A 25,030-nucleotide genomic window follows, 5' to 3' on the forward strand; every position below is an offset into this window, starting at 1 on the left:
ATAACTTTGAATAAAATAATATATTCAACTCGCCATAAAATAGGCAACTTAAGTCTTTAAAACATTTAATAAAGTAAATGAATAATACAAACTTCTCAACTATACCGACTATCTATGAAGCCTCTAACTGATAAAGATGAAAGTCGGGACAAGACCCACGACATCCTGACTAAACTGAAAAGTAAATGAAATCCTCCAAACACAAGGAGGCTCACTATAGCTAACTCGAACTCTCGGATATATCAACAAATCTCCTATTGATGATCCTGAATACTTGTGTCTGCATCATGAGAAGATGCAGGCCAAATGACTCAGTACATGAAATGTACGAGCATGTAAGGGGAATTCTAAAACATAAACATAAGCTGGAAACTTGATAAAAAGAAACATATTTATCTCTTCTCAACTTACTCAACTCAAGGAATACTCAAACTACTCAAACTTACTCAACTCAGAAGTACACAAGGATAAGATACTCAACTCAGAGATTAGATACTCAACTCAAAGATTAGATACTCAACTCAAAGATATGATATTCGACTCTGGGTGCTCAATTCTGGATACTTAACTGAACTCATTTCATTATAAAACAGTTTAAAACAAGTGCAATATAAAGAAAAAGGAAAACTGTTTGAAACATGATGTCAACTCATAATCATAATATCATAAAAGACATACCATGCTCCCTATCAAAGTCTACTTGTGCAATGCATGAATGAAGTCCCATACCCTCATTCACACTAAGTATAACCCCTTGAGGAACCATGCAATTACTGATGTGAGAGTTTCTCTAACCGACAACCATCACTTAAGAGCTATAGTGATGATACAACGATTTACCTCACGCTACCAGAGCATCCTATACCCGACCAAAGGTATAGGACTTGAACTACTAAATGGATCCACTAGTCTATGTGAAAAGGATTCATCTAAAAAGTATGACCCTTTTCTACCCATGATGGCTACATGGTTTTCATGGAGACTTGAGTTAATATGAAACTCGCATCCCCACATCGGTGCTCAATAATACTCCAAAAATATACTCAGCTCATATATTTTTAAAATAACTTCTTCTCTGATTTGAGATAATTACTCAAACGTAGCTTAAAAGCTCTCTTGGAATCGATGTTCCCTTTTCTTGCTCAAAACTCTTTTGGAAATCTCAGTTTCCTCTCATCTTAAATGTGAAAACATTTACTCTTGGGAATACTTAGTTCCCATATATCATTTTAAAGAAAATGAACTTTACTCTTACTCTTTACGCAACTTCAAAGCTTAATTCTTAAAACAAAGTTTAAACATTTGTAAAAGACTTCTTAAAATATGGTTCATGCCGAATGATAGACATGAACGACTCAATGCAAGGTTTTCGATAACCATAGATAGAACTCAATACTTGAAACTCAAGAACTTCAATGATACTACTCATCTCAAGATTTTTCGACTTATAGTGTTCATGCGGAATTATGAGCATGAAATATTCAACTCAAGTACTCAAAGATGCTTCTCAAAAGGGATTAGGAACTCAACACTTAAAGGCTTAGAACTTGAAGATACCACTTCTCTGAAAGATGCTCAACTTACGAAGTTCATGCGAAATTATGGGCATAAAACAACTCGACTCGATAGTGTACATAACTATATGGAACTCATGTATATGACTCTTCTTATTCTCTGACTTACTTCCTCAAAACTTAGTTCAAATCGATAGTTGATCTCAAAGGATTCACAATTGAACTTAAAGGCTTTCTTGAACTTAAAGGCTTTCTTGAACTCTACTCTTACTCTCTTGAATGTGAATTATGAATTCAAGAGTTATAGTTCATGATAAGAAAGATCTCACGATAACAAGGTAGACTCATGAATACATTATTCTCACTCTCATACTCACTTACTCGAGTCTTGAAACAAGTTGTTAGAATTTGTAGAAAACTCCTCAAAAAGACAAAAAAAGGGATTTTCTGAAAAATATTTGAAAGAACTCTCAAGACTTGACTCTCAACTCTACCTTGAATGTGATTTATGAATTCAAGGTTGTGATTTGTGATAGGAAGGTCTCATGATGTTTGGGAATGATTTTAGATAGCTAAACATGAGAAAAGACTGAAAACCAATATTTGAGAGTAGGTTCGCGACGCGGAGAGGCTTTTAAAATTTGGTTTCGAAAACGTCTTTTGAGGCAGAACACCTCGTGTCAGCTTCGCGACGCGAAGCTGAAATTTCGAATCTGGGAACTAGGCGCACGACGCGTGACCACATTCAAATTTTGTTCGACGAAATTTCTTCTTCGGTTTCTAACCCCAATTCGCCTAAATTCGATTCTTTTTCTCAATCTCTCTTTAGATTTAGATACCCAACACATATACACTAGAATGTAACTCTAACCTCTCTATAAATCGACATATTAACCTCAAGAACTCCTAAATCTCAGCCCAATTGAAGAACGAAAGCAAATTCATGAATAGATAACAAGAACATCAAAGCTTCAACTTTTAGAACGAATTTAAAGCTGAAATTAACATGATTGGCGTGTGGGTGAACAAACCCAACACTATCGAAGCTTACATACCTGGAAAAATTATCCTCTTGAAGCAACTTGAAGGAAAACCTTTGAAGAAGAACCCTAGCCTTAGTTTTTTTTCTTGAATTTCTTGAGCGTAGAATCTTTGGAGTGAATGAGAGGGTTTAGATTTAAGAAAACTGGTTTTCTACACGTTTAGGGAAATTTAGATGACCTCCTAAGGATTTTTTTAGGACTAAAATATCCCTAAAGAAATAATTAAAACGAGCTAGGAGTCGGAAATATCTTTCACCAGGCAGTGAGGTTCGTGTTGGCTCCGCGTCGCGGAGCTATCGCGAAGCTGCTGCCAGGTTTGCGCGACGTTGGTAAATCCGTCATAACTTTTTACTCAGAGCTCGGGTTTGAGCAAACTCGGTGGCGTTGGAAAGATAATTCGAATAACTTTCCTAAGGTATCTGGTAGCACACCTAAATCATCCTGATCTAGGAGTTATGGTCGTTTGAAGTCGACCCAAAACTCATACTTAGCTTAACTTGCAAAATTTCAGATTTTGCTATTTTCAATTCGATTCTTTTTGGAACTCAAGGTGCTACGTCTAGCGACCTTAACACTCAAGAAATTTTAAATTCCTTGCAAAAATATCACTCACTAAAAATAAGGGTTCGAGTCTTAGTTCAAAAATTTTCTGGGGTGTCACATATGTATCCCCTGATTGTGCCTGGATGCTGCGGGTGGGGAAGTATGAATGCTCGATCATATTTTCATCTATAAATATGTTGGTAATCACACCTGCAGTGTCGAACATGCCACACACAACCATAAAGAAATCTCAATCAAAGTCATTACGTTGCATTATGTGAAATTTGTATCGAAACGGAAATGGTCCAAACACTAAAGAAATTCAGAGAGTTTATTCTCAAAGAATTCCATTATAGTTTGAGCATCTACAAGTACTATTCACCTATGCATAAAGTCGACGTCTACTTTATTGCGTACTCAAAATTAACTAATAATGTTATTCTTGTTGAGTTCAAATAGTGTATGCTACATGAATTACTAGATGTGAATATTCTTTCACCTTTATCGATACCAAGTTCGAAAGAAATAAAAGAAAATGTGTTAAGGATGTCGGTGAGACTTTCAAGATCAAGAGAAGGAATAAGTATTCACTGTGTAATAGTTCCGGACACAAGAGAACCATATGTAATAACAATAAATTCTAGATAGACTTGTCCCACTTTATTTTTGTAACTCAAGGTAATGTATGTAATTTGAGACTCTGCAGTTTGGTATAATTAGTGGCATGTTAGTTTTTTCGACTTTATTCCCTTTCTATAATTAATAGACTAAAATATAGCATATATTATGCATATTGTCTATTTGATTTATGTATTACTTACTATATAATGTATTCAAAATTTCTATATGATTAGATGAATTTATACTAAACAAATTAAATGATCTACGAGGTCTACGATTGACTGAGATTATTATTATCAAAAAAGAAAATAATTAATTAATTAAAAATAAATTATTGAAATTTACACAACTAAATAAGCTTAAACAAGTCATAAGATCATATAAGAGTTCACATACATTGGGGACGATGATTAGAGGTGTGTAAGGATGAGTAGTGGTTAGACAATCAACATTCTCACAATAATGTTGATCAAACACAAGTATGTTATGAGGATTTCATTTTTTCAACCACAATTCATTCTCATAAATCTCTGATTACTATGCGTAATTTATGCAGACTCTTATATGATCATATGACTTGTTTAAACTCATTTAGTTGTGTAAAATTTAATAATTTATTTTTTTATTAATTAACCATTCTCTTTTTTAAAATTCTACTAGTTACAGTCTATACATGTGTACCATAATCTAGTAAGTTTATTATGGATGAAGGTCTTAGTATATGCTAGATTTTCGTACTCAACTTCTTATAGTCAAGTCTATCCTAAGACCTTCGTCCATTATAAACTTACTAGATTAGGATACATATGTATAGACTATAACTAGTAGAATTTTAAAAAGAGAATAATTAATGAATAAAAAAATAAATTATTGAAATTTATACAATTAAGTGAGTTTAAACAAGTCATATAATTATATAAGAGTTCACATAAATTGAAGATAACAATCAAAGATGTATGAGGATGAGTTGTGGTTGAACAAATGAAGTCAAGAAAATGGTCTAAAACCCCTCCAACTTATACCCGAAATCCCAACTACACACTCCAACTTCACGGGTGTCCTATCACCCCTCTGGACTATTTTAAATTATGAAATAAATGACTCCTTAAATGCTGAGTTGACACAGAGAGTGCATTCACTCTCTTTGAGAGAGTGAGAAGCAAAAAGCAAATAAAAAAGATATTTTTATTATATTTTTGTTACAATTAAATAATATTATATATTGTTTATTTATTTTTATAAGCAAAATCACACCGTTTTAATGGAGGATATTTTCCTTTCACTTTGGAGAAGAAGAATCAGCACTCCCAATTCCATCTTTGATGGATGATAAATTTTACATTTGTTAGAGAAACTCATCGAACGAGCCGGCAATGACAAGGAAATAATCACGGGAAAAGATGAATTCGCCAACAAATTCAAAAATTCATACTTGAGCTTCGAAGCTCTTTAATAATGGTTGTCCATGGATTTGTATTTCGCCCTTCATTCGTCAATTTTTTTAGTTCAAATCAATTGATTTAGATGTTTTCAAACTCAAGAACTCAACAATGGAATTCTCATAAAGGATTCAATTTAGTCTTTACAAATTAGTAATTGCAAATAAAGATTTTCAGATTTAGATTCAAACCTAGAAACCCACATTTCTTTTTTGATTTTGACAGCTTTGTACGTCAATAGAGTTTTCTAGTTTTTGGCTCAAATCTTCACACCAAATTCAAAATAAATTAACAAGTAATGTGTAGATTTCATACACCAAACTTAATCGCACTCACAGATTCGCACAAATCCGATGAACACGATGGAGAACAATAAGTCTTTTCTTCAAATTTTCAGAAATTAATAAAGCCAAGAAAACAATTGAATGATTTTGAGGCAAGTATTATAGCAATCTAAAATTTGATGGATCAATTTGTGTATGTATATCATTTACAAGTTTTAAAAGAAAAACAAAATAAAATCGAATAAAGATGAAAGAAGGAACTAAGAATATTACAAAAAAAAACTGGTTGTGCGTGTCCACCACCACAAGTTATGAATGTGGGTGTTCAATTTTAGGGTGTTATTTATTCCATTTAAAAATAGTTCAAGGGGGTAATAGGTCCCCTCTGAAGTATAAGTGTGTAGTTGAGATTTCGAGTATAGGTTGGAGGGGTTTTAGACTATTTTCTCAATGAAATCCTCACAAAACATACTTGTACTTTAGTAAACATTATTTTAAAGATGTTAATTGTATAACCACTGTCCATCCCTTACACATCTCTGATCGTCGTTCCCAATTTATGTGGACTCTTATATGATCATATGATTTGTTTAAGCTCATTTAGTTGTGTAAAATTTCAATATTTTTTTAATTAATTAATTATTTCCTTTTGTGATAACATGCTAGTAAGAGTTATATACAATATATTATGGATAAAGTGTTCAGTTTAGAATTTATAGTGAATTTGGTTGATGATCCTCAATATAATCTAATTTATGTAGTTATTTACTTTTTGTTATATACTAATATTTTTTTTACCATTGCACCAACCCGCATATACCTTACAATGATGGAGTGTCAATCTATACGATCTATCATTTACCAGTCACATGAGAAATAATTGATTATATTTATTGATGAGGAATGCGCAAAGAAGAACCTAAAAGCTTTCCGACATTCTTTTTTTATATATATATAAAGTAATCTTTGTTTTAACTCCCTCATTTTATTGACTTCATTTTTTTATTCAATTTTAAATAACTACAATGTCTCAAGCATCTCAAACATCCAATGTAGAAAAGTTAATTTCTCCATCTAAGTAAACGAGGAATGTATTGCCTTATGTTATGTATCTTCCGTTTTGTTGTCTCTCCGTCCGTCTAAGTAAATGAGGAATGTGAAAAGGAGAATCTAAACACTTTTCGACATACTTTTCAAGATGAGGAAAAGTCTCACATATCCAACCCTGCAATCAATAGAAGAATAAATAAATTTATAGAGTCCATGTATTACTGCATTAACATATAAGAGTTTATAATAAATCGATAAGATGATAGATAATATGTACCAGAAAAGTTCGTATAAACAAGACATTATTCTTCTTATTAATTTTTTTTATTCGTTCAAATCAATCTTCTTCTTCAAATAGCTCTATGCTAGCTCAAACGACTTTTTTCCTAATGGATAATTCTCGAAGAAATTTAAACCAACCACTATTTTGATTTGGTTTGAATCCACTTTCTTCGACGAATTTCTTGTAAGCAACACCGAGTATTGCACAGACCAAACTAAAACACACTTCAACTTTTGCTCCTTTCTTAATTGGTTACATTTGATCAAGCTTATCAACCTTTCAATAGTGATGTTCTTGTTCTTGCTCAGCTTGAAATAAATAATTTCACAATATTGAAGGACTTTGCTTGTTTTTTATTCACGGGGTATGCTAACAATTCAACCCTATAATCAAAAGCAAATTTCTTTAAGTTGAAACAAGTTGGCTTATCATTCACATAGAACTAGATGTCATGTAACTTTTTTTTATTCTTAGCACATCGCAACAACATATAACAAATCATTTATTTATTGAATTTAAAATGTTTCAGCAAATGTCTCAAGTATTCAAAACACATTTGCTTGGAATCAACATAAAGCTTTTAGTCAATTAGAATTTTTCTAAAATGATCACGATAAACCACCATCCTTACTCTTACAAAAAAAAAATTCTAAAGTGATCAACTTCTTTGGCTTTATGTTTCTTAGTGCTGCAAATAGTAGAAACATATTCTTTAATGATTTTCTATCTTTAGCCATACTTTACAATCTATAAGCACAAATAAATTTGTAGTGATTAATCTATCGACCACTAGTCTATTAACTGAAACAGAAAAGTATATTAAACATGCAAAACAAGTTGCAGAAATTCTAGAAAGGAAGAATGCAAAAGACATCAACCAGAACACCATTAACGTCGACTAAAACGCAGAAAAAAATTAAAATCGATAGACAATATAAACATAAAAGTTCAATTTTTTTTAACCATTATCCAAAGCAAAACGCAATTAAAGATGCGGAATCAAGAACATGAACTCAACACCTATCAATTTTTGACAAATTTAATCAAGAACAATTAAATTTTCGTAAAAATTCAAAATCCACTAAACTAGAATGCAACAAAAAAAATAGTAAAATGGAGCTAAAACTGTTTGGAAAAGAAAAATGAACATACTTGAGCACAAGAGGATGAATGTTTCGACTTAGGGAAGAAGATTGGAGAAAAAAATATTTCAACTATTTGGGATGCTCAAAAAAATAGGGAAGAAGAGAGGTTGAGTAGAGAGAGAAAAAATGTTGAATAATTAAATGAATTTTAAAAAAAGGGAAATATTTAATAAAATATAAAAAAGGCCTTTATTGTATTTTTATAAACTTGTATTTATCTCCCAAGTTCTAAAAGTGATGAAAAGGCCCTTGACCCCACAACCCAACCCCACTTTTTCACTTTTTTTTACCCTAACCCTAAAAATTATATCAAAAAGAAATTTAGTGGCAATTGTTCAAATTAAGTTTTGGAGGTGTCCCCATGCCAATTATTCTCATGTTACTTCGTGATAGTTCTTTGTGGAAATGATGAGAAATGGGGTCGAGCCACAAGTTCTATGGAAGGTACTACATTAATTAAGGGGTCAGATCACATGCTCTGACGTGGCTGGTTCTACTTTGAGGGGCCGGGCCACATGTTCCGTGGTAGATGCATAGATAAATAAGTTCCTCATGGGTCTCAACTGAGAGACAATGGGTGTGTATCGTTAGGAAAGACATGCATCACTCTTTATGACATTGCACTACATTGTATTGCACTTCATTTGAATCGCTGCGATTATGATTGTTGAACTGTTATTGTGAATATGAACTCATGAAATACGTGAATGATTGACTATATGTGTTGAAGTTTAAGTGGTGGTGCTATATTCATGCTCTATTATATTTGAGTGAGAACTGTTATGTTGGAATGAAAATCTGTTGCAAGTTGTAGTTATGGAGGTTCGGTTGGAGGGGTTTAGAGTACTGATGTTCTATACTACTCTTCCTTGAGTTCAATGGTTGGCTTGTTGAGTATCGTATTGTTTAATTGGTACTCACCCCTTACTTCTACACTTGTGTAAGTTACTAACTCGAATCTTCGTGATTACTCTCTCTCCCCTTCTATGTCCAGGGCTTAGAGTGGAGATTTTTGAGGTAGCTACTAGCTATTTTTTAGCCCAGCGGATCCTCTTGCTCCTTATATATGATCTAGTTCTATTCTAGAAACTGGTCATTTGAGATTCGTATTTTCTTTCAATTATGTTGTAAGACTTTAGATACTTGTACATGTGACAACCAAGTTGTGGGGATTTATTTAAGTTGGCTATGTTACCCACATTATCTTATTGTGTTAGAATTTCAATTTTGCTATACTTCCGCATTTGTTGTTCTATTTGGGTGTTAGACTGACTTGTCTTGATGGGATGAGACAAGGTGTCATCACACCCATTTCTAGATCGTGACAAAAAGGTTGAAATTTGCAAATAATAATGCCAACAATTCCTTAATATTACCAAGCATGTTTGGATCAGCAATATACCACTACACAGACTTAGAGCTAAAAAATTACTAATTGAAGATTCCCAAGAAATACACATTTGTCCAACATATATTACTTCCAAATCAAGATTTTCTGAATGTTCAGGACCCATGACGGCTAAAAATACATCAACATAGTGATCATCTACACTCAATTATTTTTCAATCCTCCATTTTAGCCAAATAAAGCATATCCAAAAAGCACATTCAAGTAATTAAAAATTAAGAACAAATAATTGATGTAAATAGAAATTTGTAAACATATAATATTCCTACAATTTTACTATTCGTGTTTCATTCGAGGCATTGTACGAACGTCGGAGTTCTTTGTTCTTGTTGCCACAAAGATATTCTTAAGTCTCGATAATATTTAAGAGAACACACCAATTTAATGCGGATTAAAACAAAACTCGATAATAATTTTAGCAAATGCTCTTTCTCCAACGACCGTATAGCTTGAATAATTTCATTTGTTAACAATTTCTTTTTTTGATAATTCTTTAATTTCAAATTTCCACATGACATGTTTAGACCACAAGATTAAATGATATTTTAGTACATTTGACATATCTTTAATTTAAAACCAAAAAATTTAAAATTTTATTTATTTTCTTGACTCCATACCAAGTTAAAAAATCAACAAATTAAAACGAAGGAAATAACAAAGTGTTGATTAAAACACAAATCTTTCTGTTTAAAGAGCTTCAGGGGTAGGACTAGAGAATTTGCTTTTGTATGTTCTCTATTATTATTATTTTTTGAAAAAAAAATGAAAAGGAAAATTGAAAAAATGGCATAGTATGACAATTTATAGATTAAATTGATAGTAGGACATAGTTCACTTTTATTCTCTTCATTGAAACATGAAACTAGTTTTTCCTTTTTTCTCTCTCTCTTTTCCGAGACACGTTACTTCCTTTGATTTCTCCTTTATTCCTTGACGACGATAAATTATTTTTTATTGCTCCTTTTTTTTCTCAATCTTTTTTTATTTGTCAACCGAATTAAAGGTTTTTTTTACTCCAAATTCGAAATAAGGCAAATTTAGCGGTGTTGGAAAGAGGACTCATATATAGACCTTTAATTTAATATGTCATGGGCCACTTAATTCATTATGAACTCAGAGATATAATCGTTTGAAATTGACCTAAGTAGAATGTTCTATCAAAACTTAATCGGTAAGGAAGCTTTCAACTCAACTTTGTGCTAGGGAATTCTAGTGACGTTAATTCATATCCAAATCCATTCCCACATTAAATAATTGACCTTAGCTCCTAAGAACAATTTTAGAATCACCTGATTGGACCTTATACACAAATGAAAAATATATGATTCGAGTCTTAGCTTAGAATTTCGGGGTGTTACAATATATAAAGACTGTCGATCTTTTAGGGTAGAAATACTATATAACTTTGAAACTATGCATATCATCCTACTAAAAAATAATATTTTTGTAACAAGATCTAATGTACTATATTTGAAACACATGACTAATTTCTTATTAACTTGAATTATATTCTACAAATAAAAATAATAATAGTACTAAACAATATAGCCATGTTAAGTAGGATATCCTTCTTTTCATACATATGATGTCTCTACTTTTATTATTTGTCTTTTCCTTATTCATTTTGGTTATCATTTCTCTTCCTAGTTACTGTGAGCTAGAAGTTTATTAGAAAATTATGGATGAAGTATGCCAACAAGGCAATATTCGAAAAGTTAGCAGGTTGTGGAGGATTAAATTAACTATGACAAATCTTTTGATATTTGTTTGTATGTGTTATCTAATGTAAAACACATATTTCATAGGAAAGAAATTGTATGAAGTGTATAATAAGGTGGTCTATCACCCAAGAATTTCAATCGAACTATGCAAAATTGATAAAAAAAAGTTGGTACGCTGATTATACCCACTAAGTTGATGTTCAAAAAGAATTAAAGTATCGGTACTAGTTTTATAGGATGACACTTAAAAACCTACGGTAGCACGTAGTTTTAGGATTAGAAATTTCTAGTAAAGATCTCAATCCTAATTGACGGTGGAACCTTTATTCCTATGTCCCTCGGTACTAAGTATTACTCTCGAATGAATTTATATGGGTAAACAAAAAGCTATAAACTGAGACTGAATTGACAGACTCTTTATCTGAAAACATGAAACTGTATGTAAAACTATTCATAATGATTTCCAGAACATGCAATTTAATTATTACGGGTTCAACAAAATGAATTTTTCCTATTATGAGAGTTCATGAAAATAACTATATAAACATATTGAATTATAGGTAAAATATGTAATCAAAGACTATGTACCTAAAGAAAAACTGAAGAAAGATGCATACATTAGACTCAATGGGTGAAGGGATACTCGGTCAGACTCATTATGATAAGGACGGTTCAGACGATCTTTAGTGTGAGATGTTACATTGCAATAAAGTTAGGCTCATTATGATACTCGGCATAGGATAGTGGCTTGGATTTCTATATGGAAGATTACAATACAAACTATTGCACAATGTATGTTCCGTGAAATGCTTAAGACATGTTTTTAAAAGGGGAAACAAACGCCTATGTCTATTGAGAGAAAACATATTTACGCCATGTAATTCACATTTTGAGTTAGTTATCTAGATTTGTATAGAAAAAAAAAATCTTTTATACACTATTATACATTTTTATACCAAATTGTTGCATTATGTATGCTATTTTCCCTTCAGATATAATATTATATACATGGTGTTGGGGTGTACATTTATGAAATATTCCTATTTTTAAAAATGCTTATGAGATTATTTAGGTCTCAAGTCATGATTCATTAAGTTTACTTAATTTTCGAACCGCCATCATTATCTGGTGCATAATGAATCGAAAGCAACTTAATGTACGTAGCTCAAATAATACCGGCCATCAAATGAAATGATGAGAGATTTTGATAAAAAGACTTCCTTGCTCTTACGAATGAGTTTTGATCAAAATTTAGTGGCTGACAAAATTTGGTACTTAGGAGGTAATATCGAGTTATATATCACCTTGCAAAACGTCTAAGCAAGCATAGGAATACTAGTGGTAGCAGTGCTCAATCTAGTAATTAATCATCGTTTTTCAAAAGTTTTTTGGGATATTCTATGGGCAATAAAAATAAAAAATCAACATAAACATTTTATAAGAAGGTGCGTGCTTAAGAAGGTAAGTTCTACAGAGTGATAGTTAGATAGTCCTTGTTGTATGGGGTGGAGTGCTGTCAAATCAATAACTCACATGTTTAGAAGATGCATGTTGCTTGGATGAGGATGTTAAGATGGATGTATGGACTTACTAGGAGCAACAAGATTAGGAACGAGGTTATCCGAGAGAAGGTGGAGTGACCCCTATGGAGGACAAGATAAGGGAAGTCATCATGAGACTGAGATGGTTTGAGCATGTGAAGAGGAGGTGTGCAAACGCCCCAATAAGGTGGTGCAATAGGCTGGATATTGGGGGTACACAGAGGGGTAGAGGTAGGCGAAAATAGTATTGGTGATTAGGCAGAACATGACACAACTTCATATTACCGAGGACAAGACTCTTGATAAGAAGGAATGAAGGTCGCATATTAGGTTAGCAGATTAGTAGGGGTAGAGTGTTGTCTTGTCTTGCGAAGGTTTAGGCTTGTTTGTGCCTGTTGTAGTATTAGTTGTACCCTAGTAGTTCTGGCTATATGTTTTTTTTGTTCTTGAGCTGAGGGTCTCCTGGAAACAGCCTCTCTACCTCTACGAGGTAGTGGCAAGGTCTGCGTACAATTTACCCTCCCCAGACCCCACCTAGTGGGATCTCACTGGGCATGTTGTTGTTGTTGTTGTTGTTATTCTATTTCGATTTTCACACTTTTTTGTTGTTATTGTTCTTTCTTGTAGACTTTACACCGTATTTTTTAGTAACTTTTATGCCTTCTTCATTGTTTTCCCTTCCTTTTACTTGGATTTGATGCACTTGAGGTAATGATCTTTCGGAAAAAGCCTCTCTATCTCCCTGAGGTAGTGATAAGGTCTGGGTATACTCTATCCTCCCGGCCCAGACCTCCCTTGATGGGATTTCACTGGATATGTTGTTGTTGTGCGTGCTTAATACATTACTAATAAACAATATTATTGGGAGAAGAATAAAACATGTGAATAGTGTTTGTATGAGATGAGGGTTAGAACATGAGACTACAGAACACTCGTTTTTTATGTGTCATGATTCTCAAATAATTTGAAAAATGAGCCTTATTAACTCGACTGATCTTGTCAATACATTAACCGGTTATGTGTCATGATTCTCTCTGTGGTGGAATGATACGATTAGAATGACAAAAAGATGTTCTAATTTTGCTAGTGTTCTGAACCTGACGGTAATGATGATGTGCCATATATGGAAGTCTAAGAATAATTGGAGTTTTAGTAATGAATTAACCGACTAGACATAGTTACAAAAGTTTTATTCGAGTACAATGGATTTAATTTGTTGAAATAATGGTTGTAGATTTACCGAATGGTAATTTACAAGAGAATTATGAATATCAACTAGTGGTGCCCGAAAAGGGACTTTGTTTATTTGTTGATGTAGGGTTACAAAGAAGGCAAGTATTGGTTTGGTTGCTAGGGATAGCAAGCGTATTTTGCTTCTTGCTCATGGATCCCCAATTCACTTCGTTGGGAGCTTTATGATTGTTGAAGTGTTTGCAATAAGAAAAGTTGTGGAAAAAGTGATACAAAATGAATGGGGACACTCTATGTCTTCTCTGACGCGAAAGTGTAGTGGATATATTGAAAGACATATGTTAAGGCTACCCGAGATATAAATATAGCGTGTAAAGATAATTGGAACATGTTGGCATATCTAGACAATAATTTAAACCAACAAATCCTTGGAAAACCATAAACTAGTACTCCATCATGTTTTATTTATACACAAAAAGCAAATTGAACAGCTCTACTAGAACTAGAAAGTAAGATTATACTTTTGCGTTTTATCAGGATGAAAGACTCCAAAATAAATACCTCCAAGATAGATATCGGGACAAGACCCACGACATCTTAATATACTGAAATCTAAATGTGAAGCCTTCTGGAAAGTAATGAGGTTCACCAAAGCTACCTGGAATGCGATGGGATCAACGAAGCGCCGGTTGATGATTCTGAATACCTGTATCTGCATCATGAAACGATGCACACCAAATGACGTCAATACATTGAATGTACGAGCATGTAAGGGGAAACTGAACATAAAGATACATAATTAAACTGATAGAAAGGGAAAACATACTCACTTTAACTCAACATGAAAGCAACAATTAAAGATGCGAGATGTATAAAGCTTTTAAAATAGTAGATAATAACTCAATGTATATAAAAATATAATAATAAACTCTTTACTCTTATTTGGGAAATTCTCTAACCGACAACCATCACTATGAGCAACGTGATTATACAACATCTCGCACACGCTGCCATAATTGTCCTATACCGTGCCGAAGTATATAACATCCTCAACTAAGTGGATCCACTAAACTATGCTTAAAAGCAATAAGAAATCATCTAAAAAGTATGATCCTTTACCTATGTTGGCATACACGATTTATGAGGATTTTGAGTTGTCTGAACTCATCCACATATAAGTGCTCAATACTACTCCCAATAATATATAACTCATGCTCATATGTTTTAAAATATAACTCTTCCTTAGTTTGAGATAATTACTCAAAACGCTCTCTTAAAAGAGATACTGCTAAAAAACTCTTCCTGAACTCGTTTAGAAATCAAGGTTTCCTTTGGTTTTAAATGTAAAAGTGTTTACACTTGGAAATACTTAGTTCCCTTATACTCATTTTGAAACATAAAACTCAAGTCTACTCATCCTCTTACACATTCACTCAAGTCTTAAAACAAGTTTTAGAAGATCGCAAAAGACTTCTCAAAATGACTCAAAAGATTTTCTTGAACTTTCCTCTTAACTTTACTTTAGTTTGAAATGTAAATAAAGAAATGTTTTTAAGATATGCATGATTTTTCAGGGAGAGAACATAGGTACGTTTCGAGGGAACACACACGAAAAGAAGGTCGGAAGGGTAAGGGACCTGGCGACCCTGGCACACTAAGTGGCGCGGGGGGCCAACCCTAAAACTACTGAACAGTGTTTGGGGCGCATTGAGTGGCGCTGGGTGCCAACCCTTAAATTATTGAACATTGTTTGGGGAGCACAGATTGGCGCGCCATGCCACGCCCCAAACTATTGGGCAGTAGTTTTGGAGCTATGGTGGTGCGCCACCCCAAGCCCCTTCCCAGAAATTTGACAAATTTTCTTGCTCAATTTCATTTCCTAACTCATCTAGAATGGAATGATATCCTTCCAAATTCGTTTGGATTCATAAACCCAACAAAGTTCATCGAAAACCCACTCAAATCCATCAATAACAACACTCATTCGCAAGACCCTCACCTCAAGAATTCAACAAGATTCAATTGTCAAAGAATGAAGCTAAAACTTCAAGAATTCAAATCAACCAACCTCAAGAACGAATTTATGGATGAAATCACATGATTGGCATGAGGGTGAACAAACCCAACACTATGAGAGCTTACATACCTCGAAAGAACTAAGTTCTTAGAGAAAATCTTCAAAGCTTGGAAGAACTTCCTGAAACGTTCTTCTTTTTCTCCTCTTGAACTTCTCTCTAAAAACCCTATGTTCTTTTGGAATGACTAAAACTGATCCTAATTAGTTTAGATTCCTAAAAGGGTAAAAAGAAAACGTGCTAGGCTAGTGGGGAAAGGAAAAGACCAAACTACCTCTCCTTAAAATGGATGAATTCCTTAACTAGACAGACTGTACTCAAACGGACATATCTCTTTCATCCAAACTCAGAATTTAGCAAACTCGCAACATTGGAAAGATGACTCAACAACCTTCGATTTGATACCTCATGGGCCACCTAACTCATCCTGTGCTAAAACTTATAGTCATTTGAAGTTGACCCAAAACTTAAAAAGGGACCAAAGTTCAAGGTGTTCCAGAATGAGATTGGGAGTGGGAGGAGAGAGGCGAGCGAGATTGAGAGATGGAGGAGAGAGGTGAGCGAGAGAGGGAAGAGAGTGGAGAGAGACGAACAATATATGTATATCTGTTAGATAATTGTATATATCTAACTGGTATACATATGTATTTGTATATCTGGCGAGCGAGATTGGGAAAGGGAGGAGAGAGGCAAGAGAGATTGGGAGAGGAAGGAGAGAGGCAAGCGAGAGAGGGCAGAGAGTGGAGAGAGGCTAATTGTATTTGTATATCTGTCATAAATTTGTATACTTATATGTATAATTTGTATTTGTATATGTGTAAAATAGGTGAGAGGCGGGAGAGAGGAGAGAGATGACGTAATTACAACTAAAATTAAACTGCGAGCCATAATTAATTCAAACTATAGCCATGTTAGCAAATTAACTAATATATATTTGCTTATCCGCGTAATTTTCCCTAAAAAGAGAATATAGTGCAAATCATTAAATAGATGATACATTAGGTGCAAAATCCAATGAACTCAAAACAATCTTTTATAGCTCTATATACTTTCCGTTTTAATTGTTTTTGTCTTATTTTTCTTTTTGAATCATTTATAAAAGAATTTCTCTTTTCTTATTTTTTGCAATTCTTTAATTTCATTTTCCCACATAACATGTTTAAACCATAAGATTAAAGGACATTTTAGTATATTTAACATATCTTTAATTTAAGACAACAAGATTCAAAAGTCTTTTTTTTTCTTTCATAAACTCTGTGTCAAGTTAAAGTAAGACTAACAAATTGAAATAAAAAAATAATAAGTATTCATTAAAACAAGATTATTTGATATTGTTGTTGGGAGACAAAAACACTTATTTTGAGAAAAAATATTTTTTGAAAAATTAAGGTGTTTGACCTATTAGTAAAGCTGCTTTTAGTTGGAAGCAGGAGCAATTTTTCTACTGTTTGAAAAAAGTTAAAAATTTTTACTTATTTAAAAAAAAGTAAAAGCAGAAGCAATTTTTTTTCAAGACCAAACTATCCTTCACATAAATACATATTTACCAATATATCACTTATAATTATTTATTTTGTGGTAATTGTTCATAAGTAGTGATTGAATTTGTAGAATAGTTTTAAAATTTATTTTGCTTCATATTTTTAATAATATTTAAGTTATTGTGTTAATATTATATCAATCTTTAGTCTTTATTTATTTATCTATGTATAATATTGATTGAAAATTTGAATTTGTACATATTAATTTAATAAAAATTAAAAATTAATTAATTTTTTTAACAATAGATATCTAAAATAACTTCTCTATATAAATAATCTTAATGTCAAAAGTGCATTGATACTTGTCTTTTTTGTAATTTGACTTTCGAAAGCACTTTTCAAAAATGATAAGTCAAACACAATCTGCTTATCAAAAACACTTTTCAAATGAATTAGTCAAACACAATTTTTTTTCAAAAGAACTTTTCTAATAAGTTATTTTAAGAATGTGCTTATAAAATAAGCTATTTTTAACCGAAATGCCAAAAGGCTCAGGTGCAGAACTACAAAAATTGCTTTTGTATTTTCACTATTATAATTTATTTTTAAAAACAAATTTTAAATGAAAATTGAGTCCCGAAATTTAGTAGTTTCAGTTTATGATTCTATTTTTTCTTAAAAAATATTAAAATTTGAGAAAAAAAAAAGGTTTTACTATAAAAAAAAAAGAAGAGAGAATGATTTTCTATTTATTTTAGACTAGAGATATTATATAACTTTGAATTAAACTATTCATATCTTCATATTAGCATATAATATTTTTTGTAGTAGCATCTAATGTAATATAATTGGAACATATGACTAATATCTCAATAATTTGAATTATGTTCTATAATATAAATAAGGGAAAATGCATAAGTACCCCCCCAGCCTATGCCCGAAATCCCAGAGACACACCTAACCTTTACTAAGGTCCTATTACCCCCCCGAACTTAATTTATCTATAATATTCTACCCCTTTTCGGCCTACGTGGCACTATCCTTGAAAAAAATGTCAACATGCGCTGGGCCCACAAGATTGTGCCACGTAGGCCAAAAAGGGGTAGAATATTACATATAAAATAAATTTGGGGGGGTAATAGGACCTTAGTAAAGGTTAGGCGTGTCTCTGAGATTTCGAGTATAGGCTGGGGGGGTACTTATGCATTTTCCCTATAAATAATAATAGCAATAGTACTAAATAATATAGCTAGGTTAAATATGATATCCTTATTTTCGCACATATACTATCTTCGCTTTTACTAGTTGCCTTTTTGGTTGTTTATTTTGGTTATCCTTTCTTCTTCCTAGTATACAACAACAAAACGATATTCATCCACTTAGTGGTTAGGGGTAGTCAAACTAACTATAATTGATCTTTTGATATTTGTTTGTAAGTATTATGTATTATACGATACACATGGTTCATATCAAAGAAATTGAACGAAGTGCATAATAAAGTGACCTATCACCTAAGAATTTTACTTACCAAATTTACGCCCAATATGGTAGCTCATTTACCAAAAAGCATACTACCAATAACAAATAAATCCTCGTTCAAACTCTTATATCACATTAATCTTACATTAGAAAAAAATAATCAATAATACTGTGATAATAGTGTATTGAATCCATAATACCCTCGTTTGTTAATGTCCATTGTCTTGTAATGCCCTTATTATAAGAATTTTTTTTTAATCTAAACTAATTAAATTCTAACCCAAACATGGAGTTGAATAATCCCGAGATAAGAGTTGGTTGTACTAAGATCAAGTTCAGTATGATTCTCGGCAAAAGATAGTATAGTCTAATGCAATACTTGCACATCACACATCTTTGGTATAATATTATAGTATAATTTTATATATGTGGTATAATACTTTATGTTCTGATGTACATTTTTGAAAATTTCCTTTTAAAAAATGAGCCTTATTAACTTGATTGATCTTGTCAATACTACTGAACATTGAAGTCTAAGAATACTTGGAGTTTTTCTAATGAATTAACCGACTAGACATAGTGACAAAAGCTTTATTTGAGCACAATGGATTTGTTGAAATAATGGTTGTAGATTCATCGAATGGTAATTTACAAGAGAATTATGAATAACAACTAGTAGTGCTCGAAAAGGGAATTTGTTTATTTGTTGATGCAGGGTTACAAGTTGAATAAAAAAAGGCAAGTATTGGTTTGGTTGCTATGGATAGCAAGGGTATTTTGCTTCGTGCTCATGGATCGCCAATTCACTTCGTTGGGAGCTTTATGATTGTTGAAGCGTTTGCAATAAGAAAAGTTATGGAAAAAGTGATACAAAATGGATGGGAACACTCTATGTCTTCTCTGATGCGAAAGTGTAGTGGATATATTGAAGACAAATGTTAAGGCTACCCGAGGTATAAATATAGCTTGTAAAGATATTTGGAACAATATGTCGGCATATTTAGACAACAATTTTAACCAAAAAATCCTTGGAAAATCATAAAGTAGTACTCCATGTTTTATTTATATACAACAAAAAGCACATTGAACTCTGTCTACTAGAACTAGAAAGTAAGATTATACTTTTGAGTTTTATCAGGATAAAACACTCCAAAATGCTTCTCAGTCTCTGCTCCTATCTTCAAATTTTCATCAAACATAGCAAACAAATAAGTTTCTATAGGTTTTCCTAGCTTGTGTATAGTTCCTGCTTTTGACTTCGCATGACCAATCAAATTCCTATAATAAATAGTAGCAATACCCATGCTTCCTCCAAAACCACCCTCAGATGGCCATCCACTTTCAGAAACAACAATCTCAACCTTATTTTCACCAATAGCTTTCTCAATTGCATAGTAAATTGAATCCAACATAGCATCAAATAGATTAGTATACCCTGATGAATCGGGTTCTGGTTGCGCAAATATTGCATAAGAGAGTGAAACATGATCAGGATCACCAATATAAGCAAAATACGGATAAATATTTGCTAGCAAAGGCGCGTTGTTCTGTTTCAAGAACTCAATAATTGGTTTGATAAAACTAATCACATCTCCACGAAATGTTGATTGAGATGGTGGATATGTATTCGCCAATAGCCCCGTCTCTACAGCTGTTGATATTTTTACTCGATGATTTAGTCTGAACGAGGTTATCACTCGTTGCACGTTTTCCATGGCAGGGAGAAGGAAGGGAACAAATTGAGATGATCCAGCAATGAGAGGAGATATTTCATTTCCAACACTTACATATCTTATTCTGACTTGTTTGATATAATTTATTACATTGGCAAAAACCCAATTGTAAGCTTCTTTTGGATCTGTTAAGGCTTGAAGTTTGTCATTAGGAATGCAAAGCATGATTTGAATGTTACTATCCTTGAGAGCATTGAGTGTTTCAGGAATTGGATCATACACCCTCATGCTTGTTATGCCATTAGCTTTATAAAGATTTACAACATCTTCAGCTAATGGTAAGTTGTTTCCATTTCTCCCATAACACACTCCAACACATTGTACCTCTGCATTGCCAAAAAAAGAGAGTTATTGTAGGATCACATACCATAAATACTACACCCTCTCTCTGACTCAATTTATGTGGCACAAGTCAAATTTCAAAATATTTAAACTTTGATCATGAATTCAGATATAGAATGTTCGATCAAGCAAAATTTGGCTGGCTCTCAAAATTTCAACTTATTAGGATAGAGGGAGTAGTTGAAATCCTTTGAAAGATAAATTACTCTAAGCAATAAACATTCTTATACATGACTCCAACTACTCATATATATATTTCATAAAAAATCTTGTTCACACCTTTAATTTAAAGACAGACTAAAAAGATAACATTTTCTCTCAAAACTTTTAAATAGTAATAATAAGAAGAAAATACCTTTTATTCCTAGGTATGAAATCATCACACAAGCAAATACAAACAAGGAAAAGTTAGCCATCATGAAGCAACAAGAACCAAATGAAATTAGACTGTAGGAAAATGACCAAATGATGGCTTTATATAGGGAAAAAAAACTAGAGTACCCCCTCTAATCCATATTAAGAAAAAATATTTAAGGACATAATCTAAATCATAATTTTCACTATTGTCTGCCCTTTGTGAAATCATAACTATAACTTTGTAAGTAGAATAATTTATCTCCTAGAAAATATAAAACTTCTATAAATGTAAAGGCAAATATGGAAAAAATTCAAATAGTCATCTTGAACTTTGAACAATTCAATTATTTTATACAATGAATTTTTTTTTCAAAAGTTGACTTAATATAGAATAGAGGAGTATAGTTTTGAAATAAATTGATGGATTAATTCTATTTTTTTTACTTTAGATTTAAAAGGTAATTGTTTAATGAGTATACATTAAGTATTTTGGAATAGATAAGAGTTTCCTTAGACCGTTTGAATTGACTTATTTTTAGGTACTTTTAAAGTATTTGGATAAGATTAAAAAGTATTTTTAAATGCCCGTTTTAAAGTTAAAATAACAAAATTAGACCGTAGGAAAATGACCATATGATGGCTTCTTATATAAGAAAAAAAAAAGGCTAGAGTACTCCCTCTATTCCATAGTAACTGAATTTGTGAGGCTATGCACACTTTTTTTTAAGTAACAAGAGGACCCGTCGGGATGACAAATAGCTACCTCTTAATGTATCCTCAGAAAGCTTCAGAAATAGATGAAGGAGAAAGGTCACACGCGGTCGGGCTCGAAACCTCCACAAGAGTAGAAGCAAAGGGTGAGTACCAAACAACACGGTACTCAACAAGCAACCATTAAACAAAGTAAAACTAGGCTAGAATACAAGTACTCTTTCATCCCAACCGAACCATCTCAACTAAAACCTGCATAAAAATCAGCTCAACCTAACAGTTTTACAATACACAACTCACAAGGCTTAACAATTACAGTCTAACTGTCATAGTTCAACAACCAACAAGTATCAAGTATGTCAATCACAAGTATCAAGTAGCTCAATCACAATTATCAAGTAGATCAATTACAAATATCAAGTAGATCAATAACAAGGATTAAGTAGATCAATCACAAGTATCAAGTCCATCAAATCACAATAGTCAAGCACTTGTCGGGACAATTTCCCATCTGCACAATATTACTAGCAGATACTATTTTCCTTCGGCACAATATCACTGGTTGAAACTATTTCACTTCGACTTTATATGAAATCACTTGTCGGAATCATTTCTCTTTGGCATAACCATAACATATCTCATTACAGTACATAGAAATCAATGCAAATAAGCAATTCCACATCATAAGGAAGAGACAATAACTCAAGCAATTCAAGTCCACAATAATGTCATCAAAACATTTGATTAATAAACAAATTAGGGTCCACAACAAGGAAATTCAAAAAGCACAACTATCAACATGTTGCCCTTTTCATTTATTCCCCCTTTTTATTCATTAAGATCAATCAAGTGAGAAATTGAACCAATCACCTCATTCCCATTACTCACTAACACATACAATGAAGGGAAATACAAGATTCTACAAGTTTTACAAAATTTAGAAGTTCACTTGCCTTAATTCAATCAAAAGTCAATTTGAGACTTGATTTTTTCTTTTCCAAACAAATATCAAAAGCCACACAATCTAATCAAACAGTTAATTAAAATAAGATTATGGAACAAACTAATATCATACATTTTGAAAAAGTGTCAAATCAACTAAAAAACCTAATTCCAAAAATGAGGTTTGAATTTGAAAATCATTACTTGAAAGTGTTGCCCAAGATATTTGGAACTCATTGGTGAAAAAATATTTTAAAAATGGATTAGAATTTAGCTCAAAATCACCATTTTATCAAGTTCTTGTAGAAACCCTAAATTATCACTCCAAAAATCTTAATTTGAACACTTAAATTCATTAATACAATGGGTAAATGAATATATAATATTAGGAATCATTACCCAACTGTTACTTCTCAAAAACCTTGTTCAAATTATCATACCAAAGTTTCCAAAACTCAAAAATAATGAAATGGGGTCAAAACCCCATTTTTGTAACACATTATGCCCAAGTATAAAAATGCTCATCACGATTGCGATGACCAAAGGCTCGCGATCGCGTTGAATTAAAAAGGTCAACTCACTTATGTTGACTATCGTGATCGCAACTTGACTTCACGCGATCGCGATGCACACAAAAAATGCTCTACGCAATCACGAGAGAATATCATGTGATCGCGATGAACAAAATGCACTGCACTAGACAACATAAACCATCAATTCATACAAGCCACACAAATTTATGAAATGACCTTCGGGATTCATTCGGAATCCTGTTCACAAAAACTAACTATGCTACTAGACTAAATAGAACACTCCAAATACAATGGAACCATCAAAATATGAATCAGAGGTTTCCTTGACACAAAACTCATGAAAGTTACAAGATACGAACATAACGCCTAAAAAGGCTAAATCAAGCTCGAATTGTGATGAGGAAATATTCGTGAAGGATTTCTTTTGGGTAAGCGATGGTTATTTGTTTCTAATATATGTAATGCTTTCATGTTAACTGCTTTGTAGTATTACTTGTGCAATGCATGCAGGAAACACATAAGGGGTGAATATGAAATGTCATCATATTGATAATCCCATGCAATGAACCAATTTAATTTACGTATAGCTTCAAGTATGGTTGTTCCTTTTGAGTGTGATTGTGCCTGTTGTTTGTGATTGTTGGTTGGCTCGGGTACCACACAAGTATAGGTTTACTAATGGTTAGCTTGGCTTTCATACCTGGTATACTATATCATATGGTTTACTCGGGTACCACGCTGATATACTAACAATGGTTGGCTCAGGCACCATGCCTGTACACTTGCAGTATGTGTGTGAGTTCCATAACATAATCGAATTTACTTCTTTGTAATGGAATGGTTACATGTCAGTCCATGAGTGGTCGGGATTTGGGTTTAAATGTTGGGATAGTTACTGTGTAGACTAGGTTTGCATGTTAAACATTGTTGATGATGTTTAAGGGATCCTTGATGGTCTGTAATTACTTGAAACAGGTGATGAATCAGGTATGGCTGGTTGTGTTGAGGTTGTTCATGATTTTGTGCATATAAACTCAGGGCGAGGACTTGGAGTTTGGGCTATTTTATATTTGTGCTTATAAATGTATGTGTATTTATAATTGTGTTACATTTATAAATATCTTATAATTAGAAGTATCGTAAAGTAAGGTGTGGGCACAAAAGTTTGAGGGGAATAGCTAACAATTTATCAAAGTTAGTGGTGGTATTGTATTGGTGGAATGTTTATGTGGTAGAAGGGTTAGGCGGTGATTTGATATGGAAATGGAATGGCTTGGCAGAGTCGGCAACGGAACGAGGTAGTGACTTGAGACAGAGCGTATAGATTCCAAGGAATATTGCTTGTGGTAAGAGTAGTCATTGAAGGGTCGGGTCCTAATTTATCTTCAAGTTGCATGTTTCTTCTAATTAATTATATGATGTTATATGGTGAATTTGGTCGGCCGACGATGCCTATTAGTACATGTTGTTTCTACTGATACTATTCTTCTTGCTATGCCACTTGGTATAGTCTGGTTGGAGGATTTAGTGATGTTTCATAAGTGAAGATGAAAGATGATCTCTGACAACTTCTACTCTTCTTTCCTTACAGTGG

At 32.7% G+C, this 25,030-nt stretch overlaps 2 protein-coding genes across 2 annotated transcripts in view; both read right to left on the reverse strand.

The window, feature by feature from the left end:
* Positions 1-25,030, reverse strand: part of LOC125843977 (uncharacterized) — a 621,631-nt gene that overhangs the window by 495,938 nt on the left and 100,663 nt on the right. The gene's annotated exons all lie outside the window — the stretch shown is intronic.
* LOC125843980 (glucan endo-1,3-beta-glucosidase, acidic-like) lies at positions 19,922-21,312 on the reverse strand. Its single transcript, XM_049523186.1, has 2 exons — positions 21,249-21,312; positions 19,922-20,877 (listed from the first exon to the last, which is right to left on the reverse strand). The coding sequence occupies exons 1-2, from the start codon at positions 21,310-21,312 to the stop codon at positions 19,922-19,924; spliced, it is 1,020 nt and encodes a 339-aa protein (XP_049379143.1).

This window comes from Solanum stenotomum, chromosome 11 (genome assembly GCF_019186545.1).
Source record: "Solanum stenotomum isolate F172 chromosome 11, ASM1918654v1, whole genome shotgun sequence".
NCBI classification, from domain to species: Eukaryota; Viridiplantae; Streptophyta; class Magnoliopsida; order Solanales; family Solanaceae; genus Solanum; species Solanum stenotomum.

Coding starts and splice junctions, on each gene's coding strand:
- LOC125843980 (XM_049523186.1), bottom strand. CDS start 21,312: ATGATGGCTAACTTTTCCTTGTTTGTATTTGCTTGTGTGATGATTTCA. Junction 20,878..21,248: donor TTCATACCTAGGAATAAAAG/GTATTTTCTTCT, acceptor TTGGCAATGCAG/AGGTACAATGTGTTGGAGTG.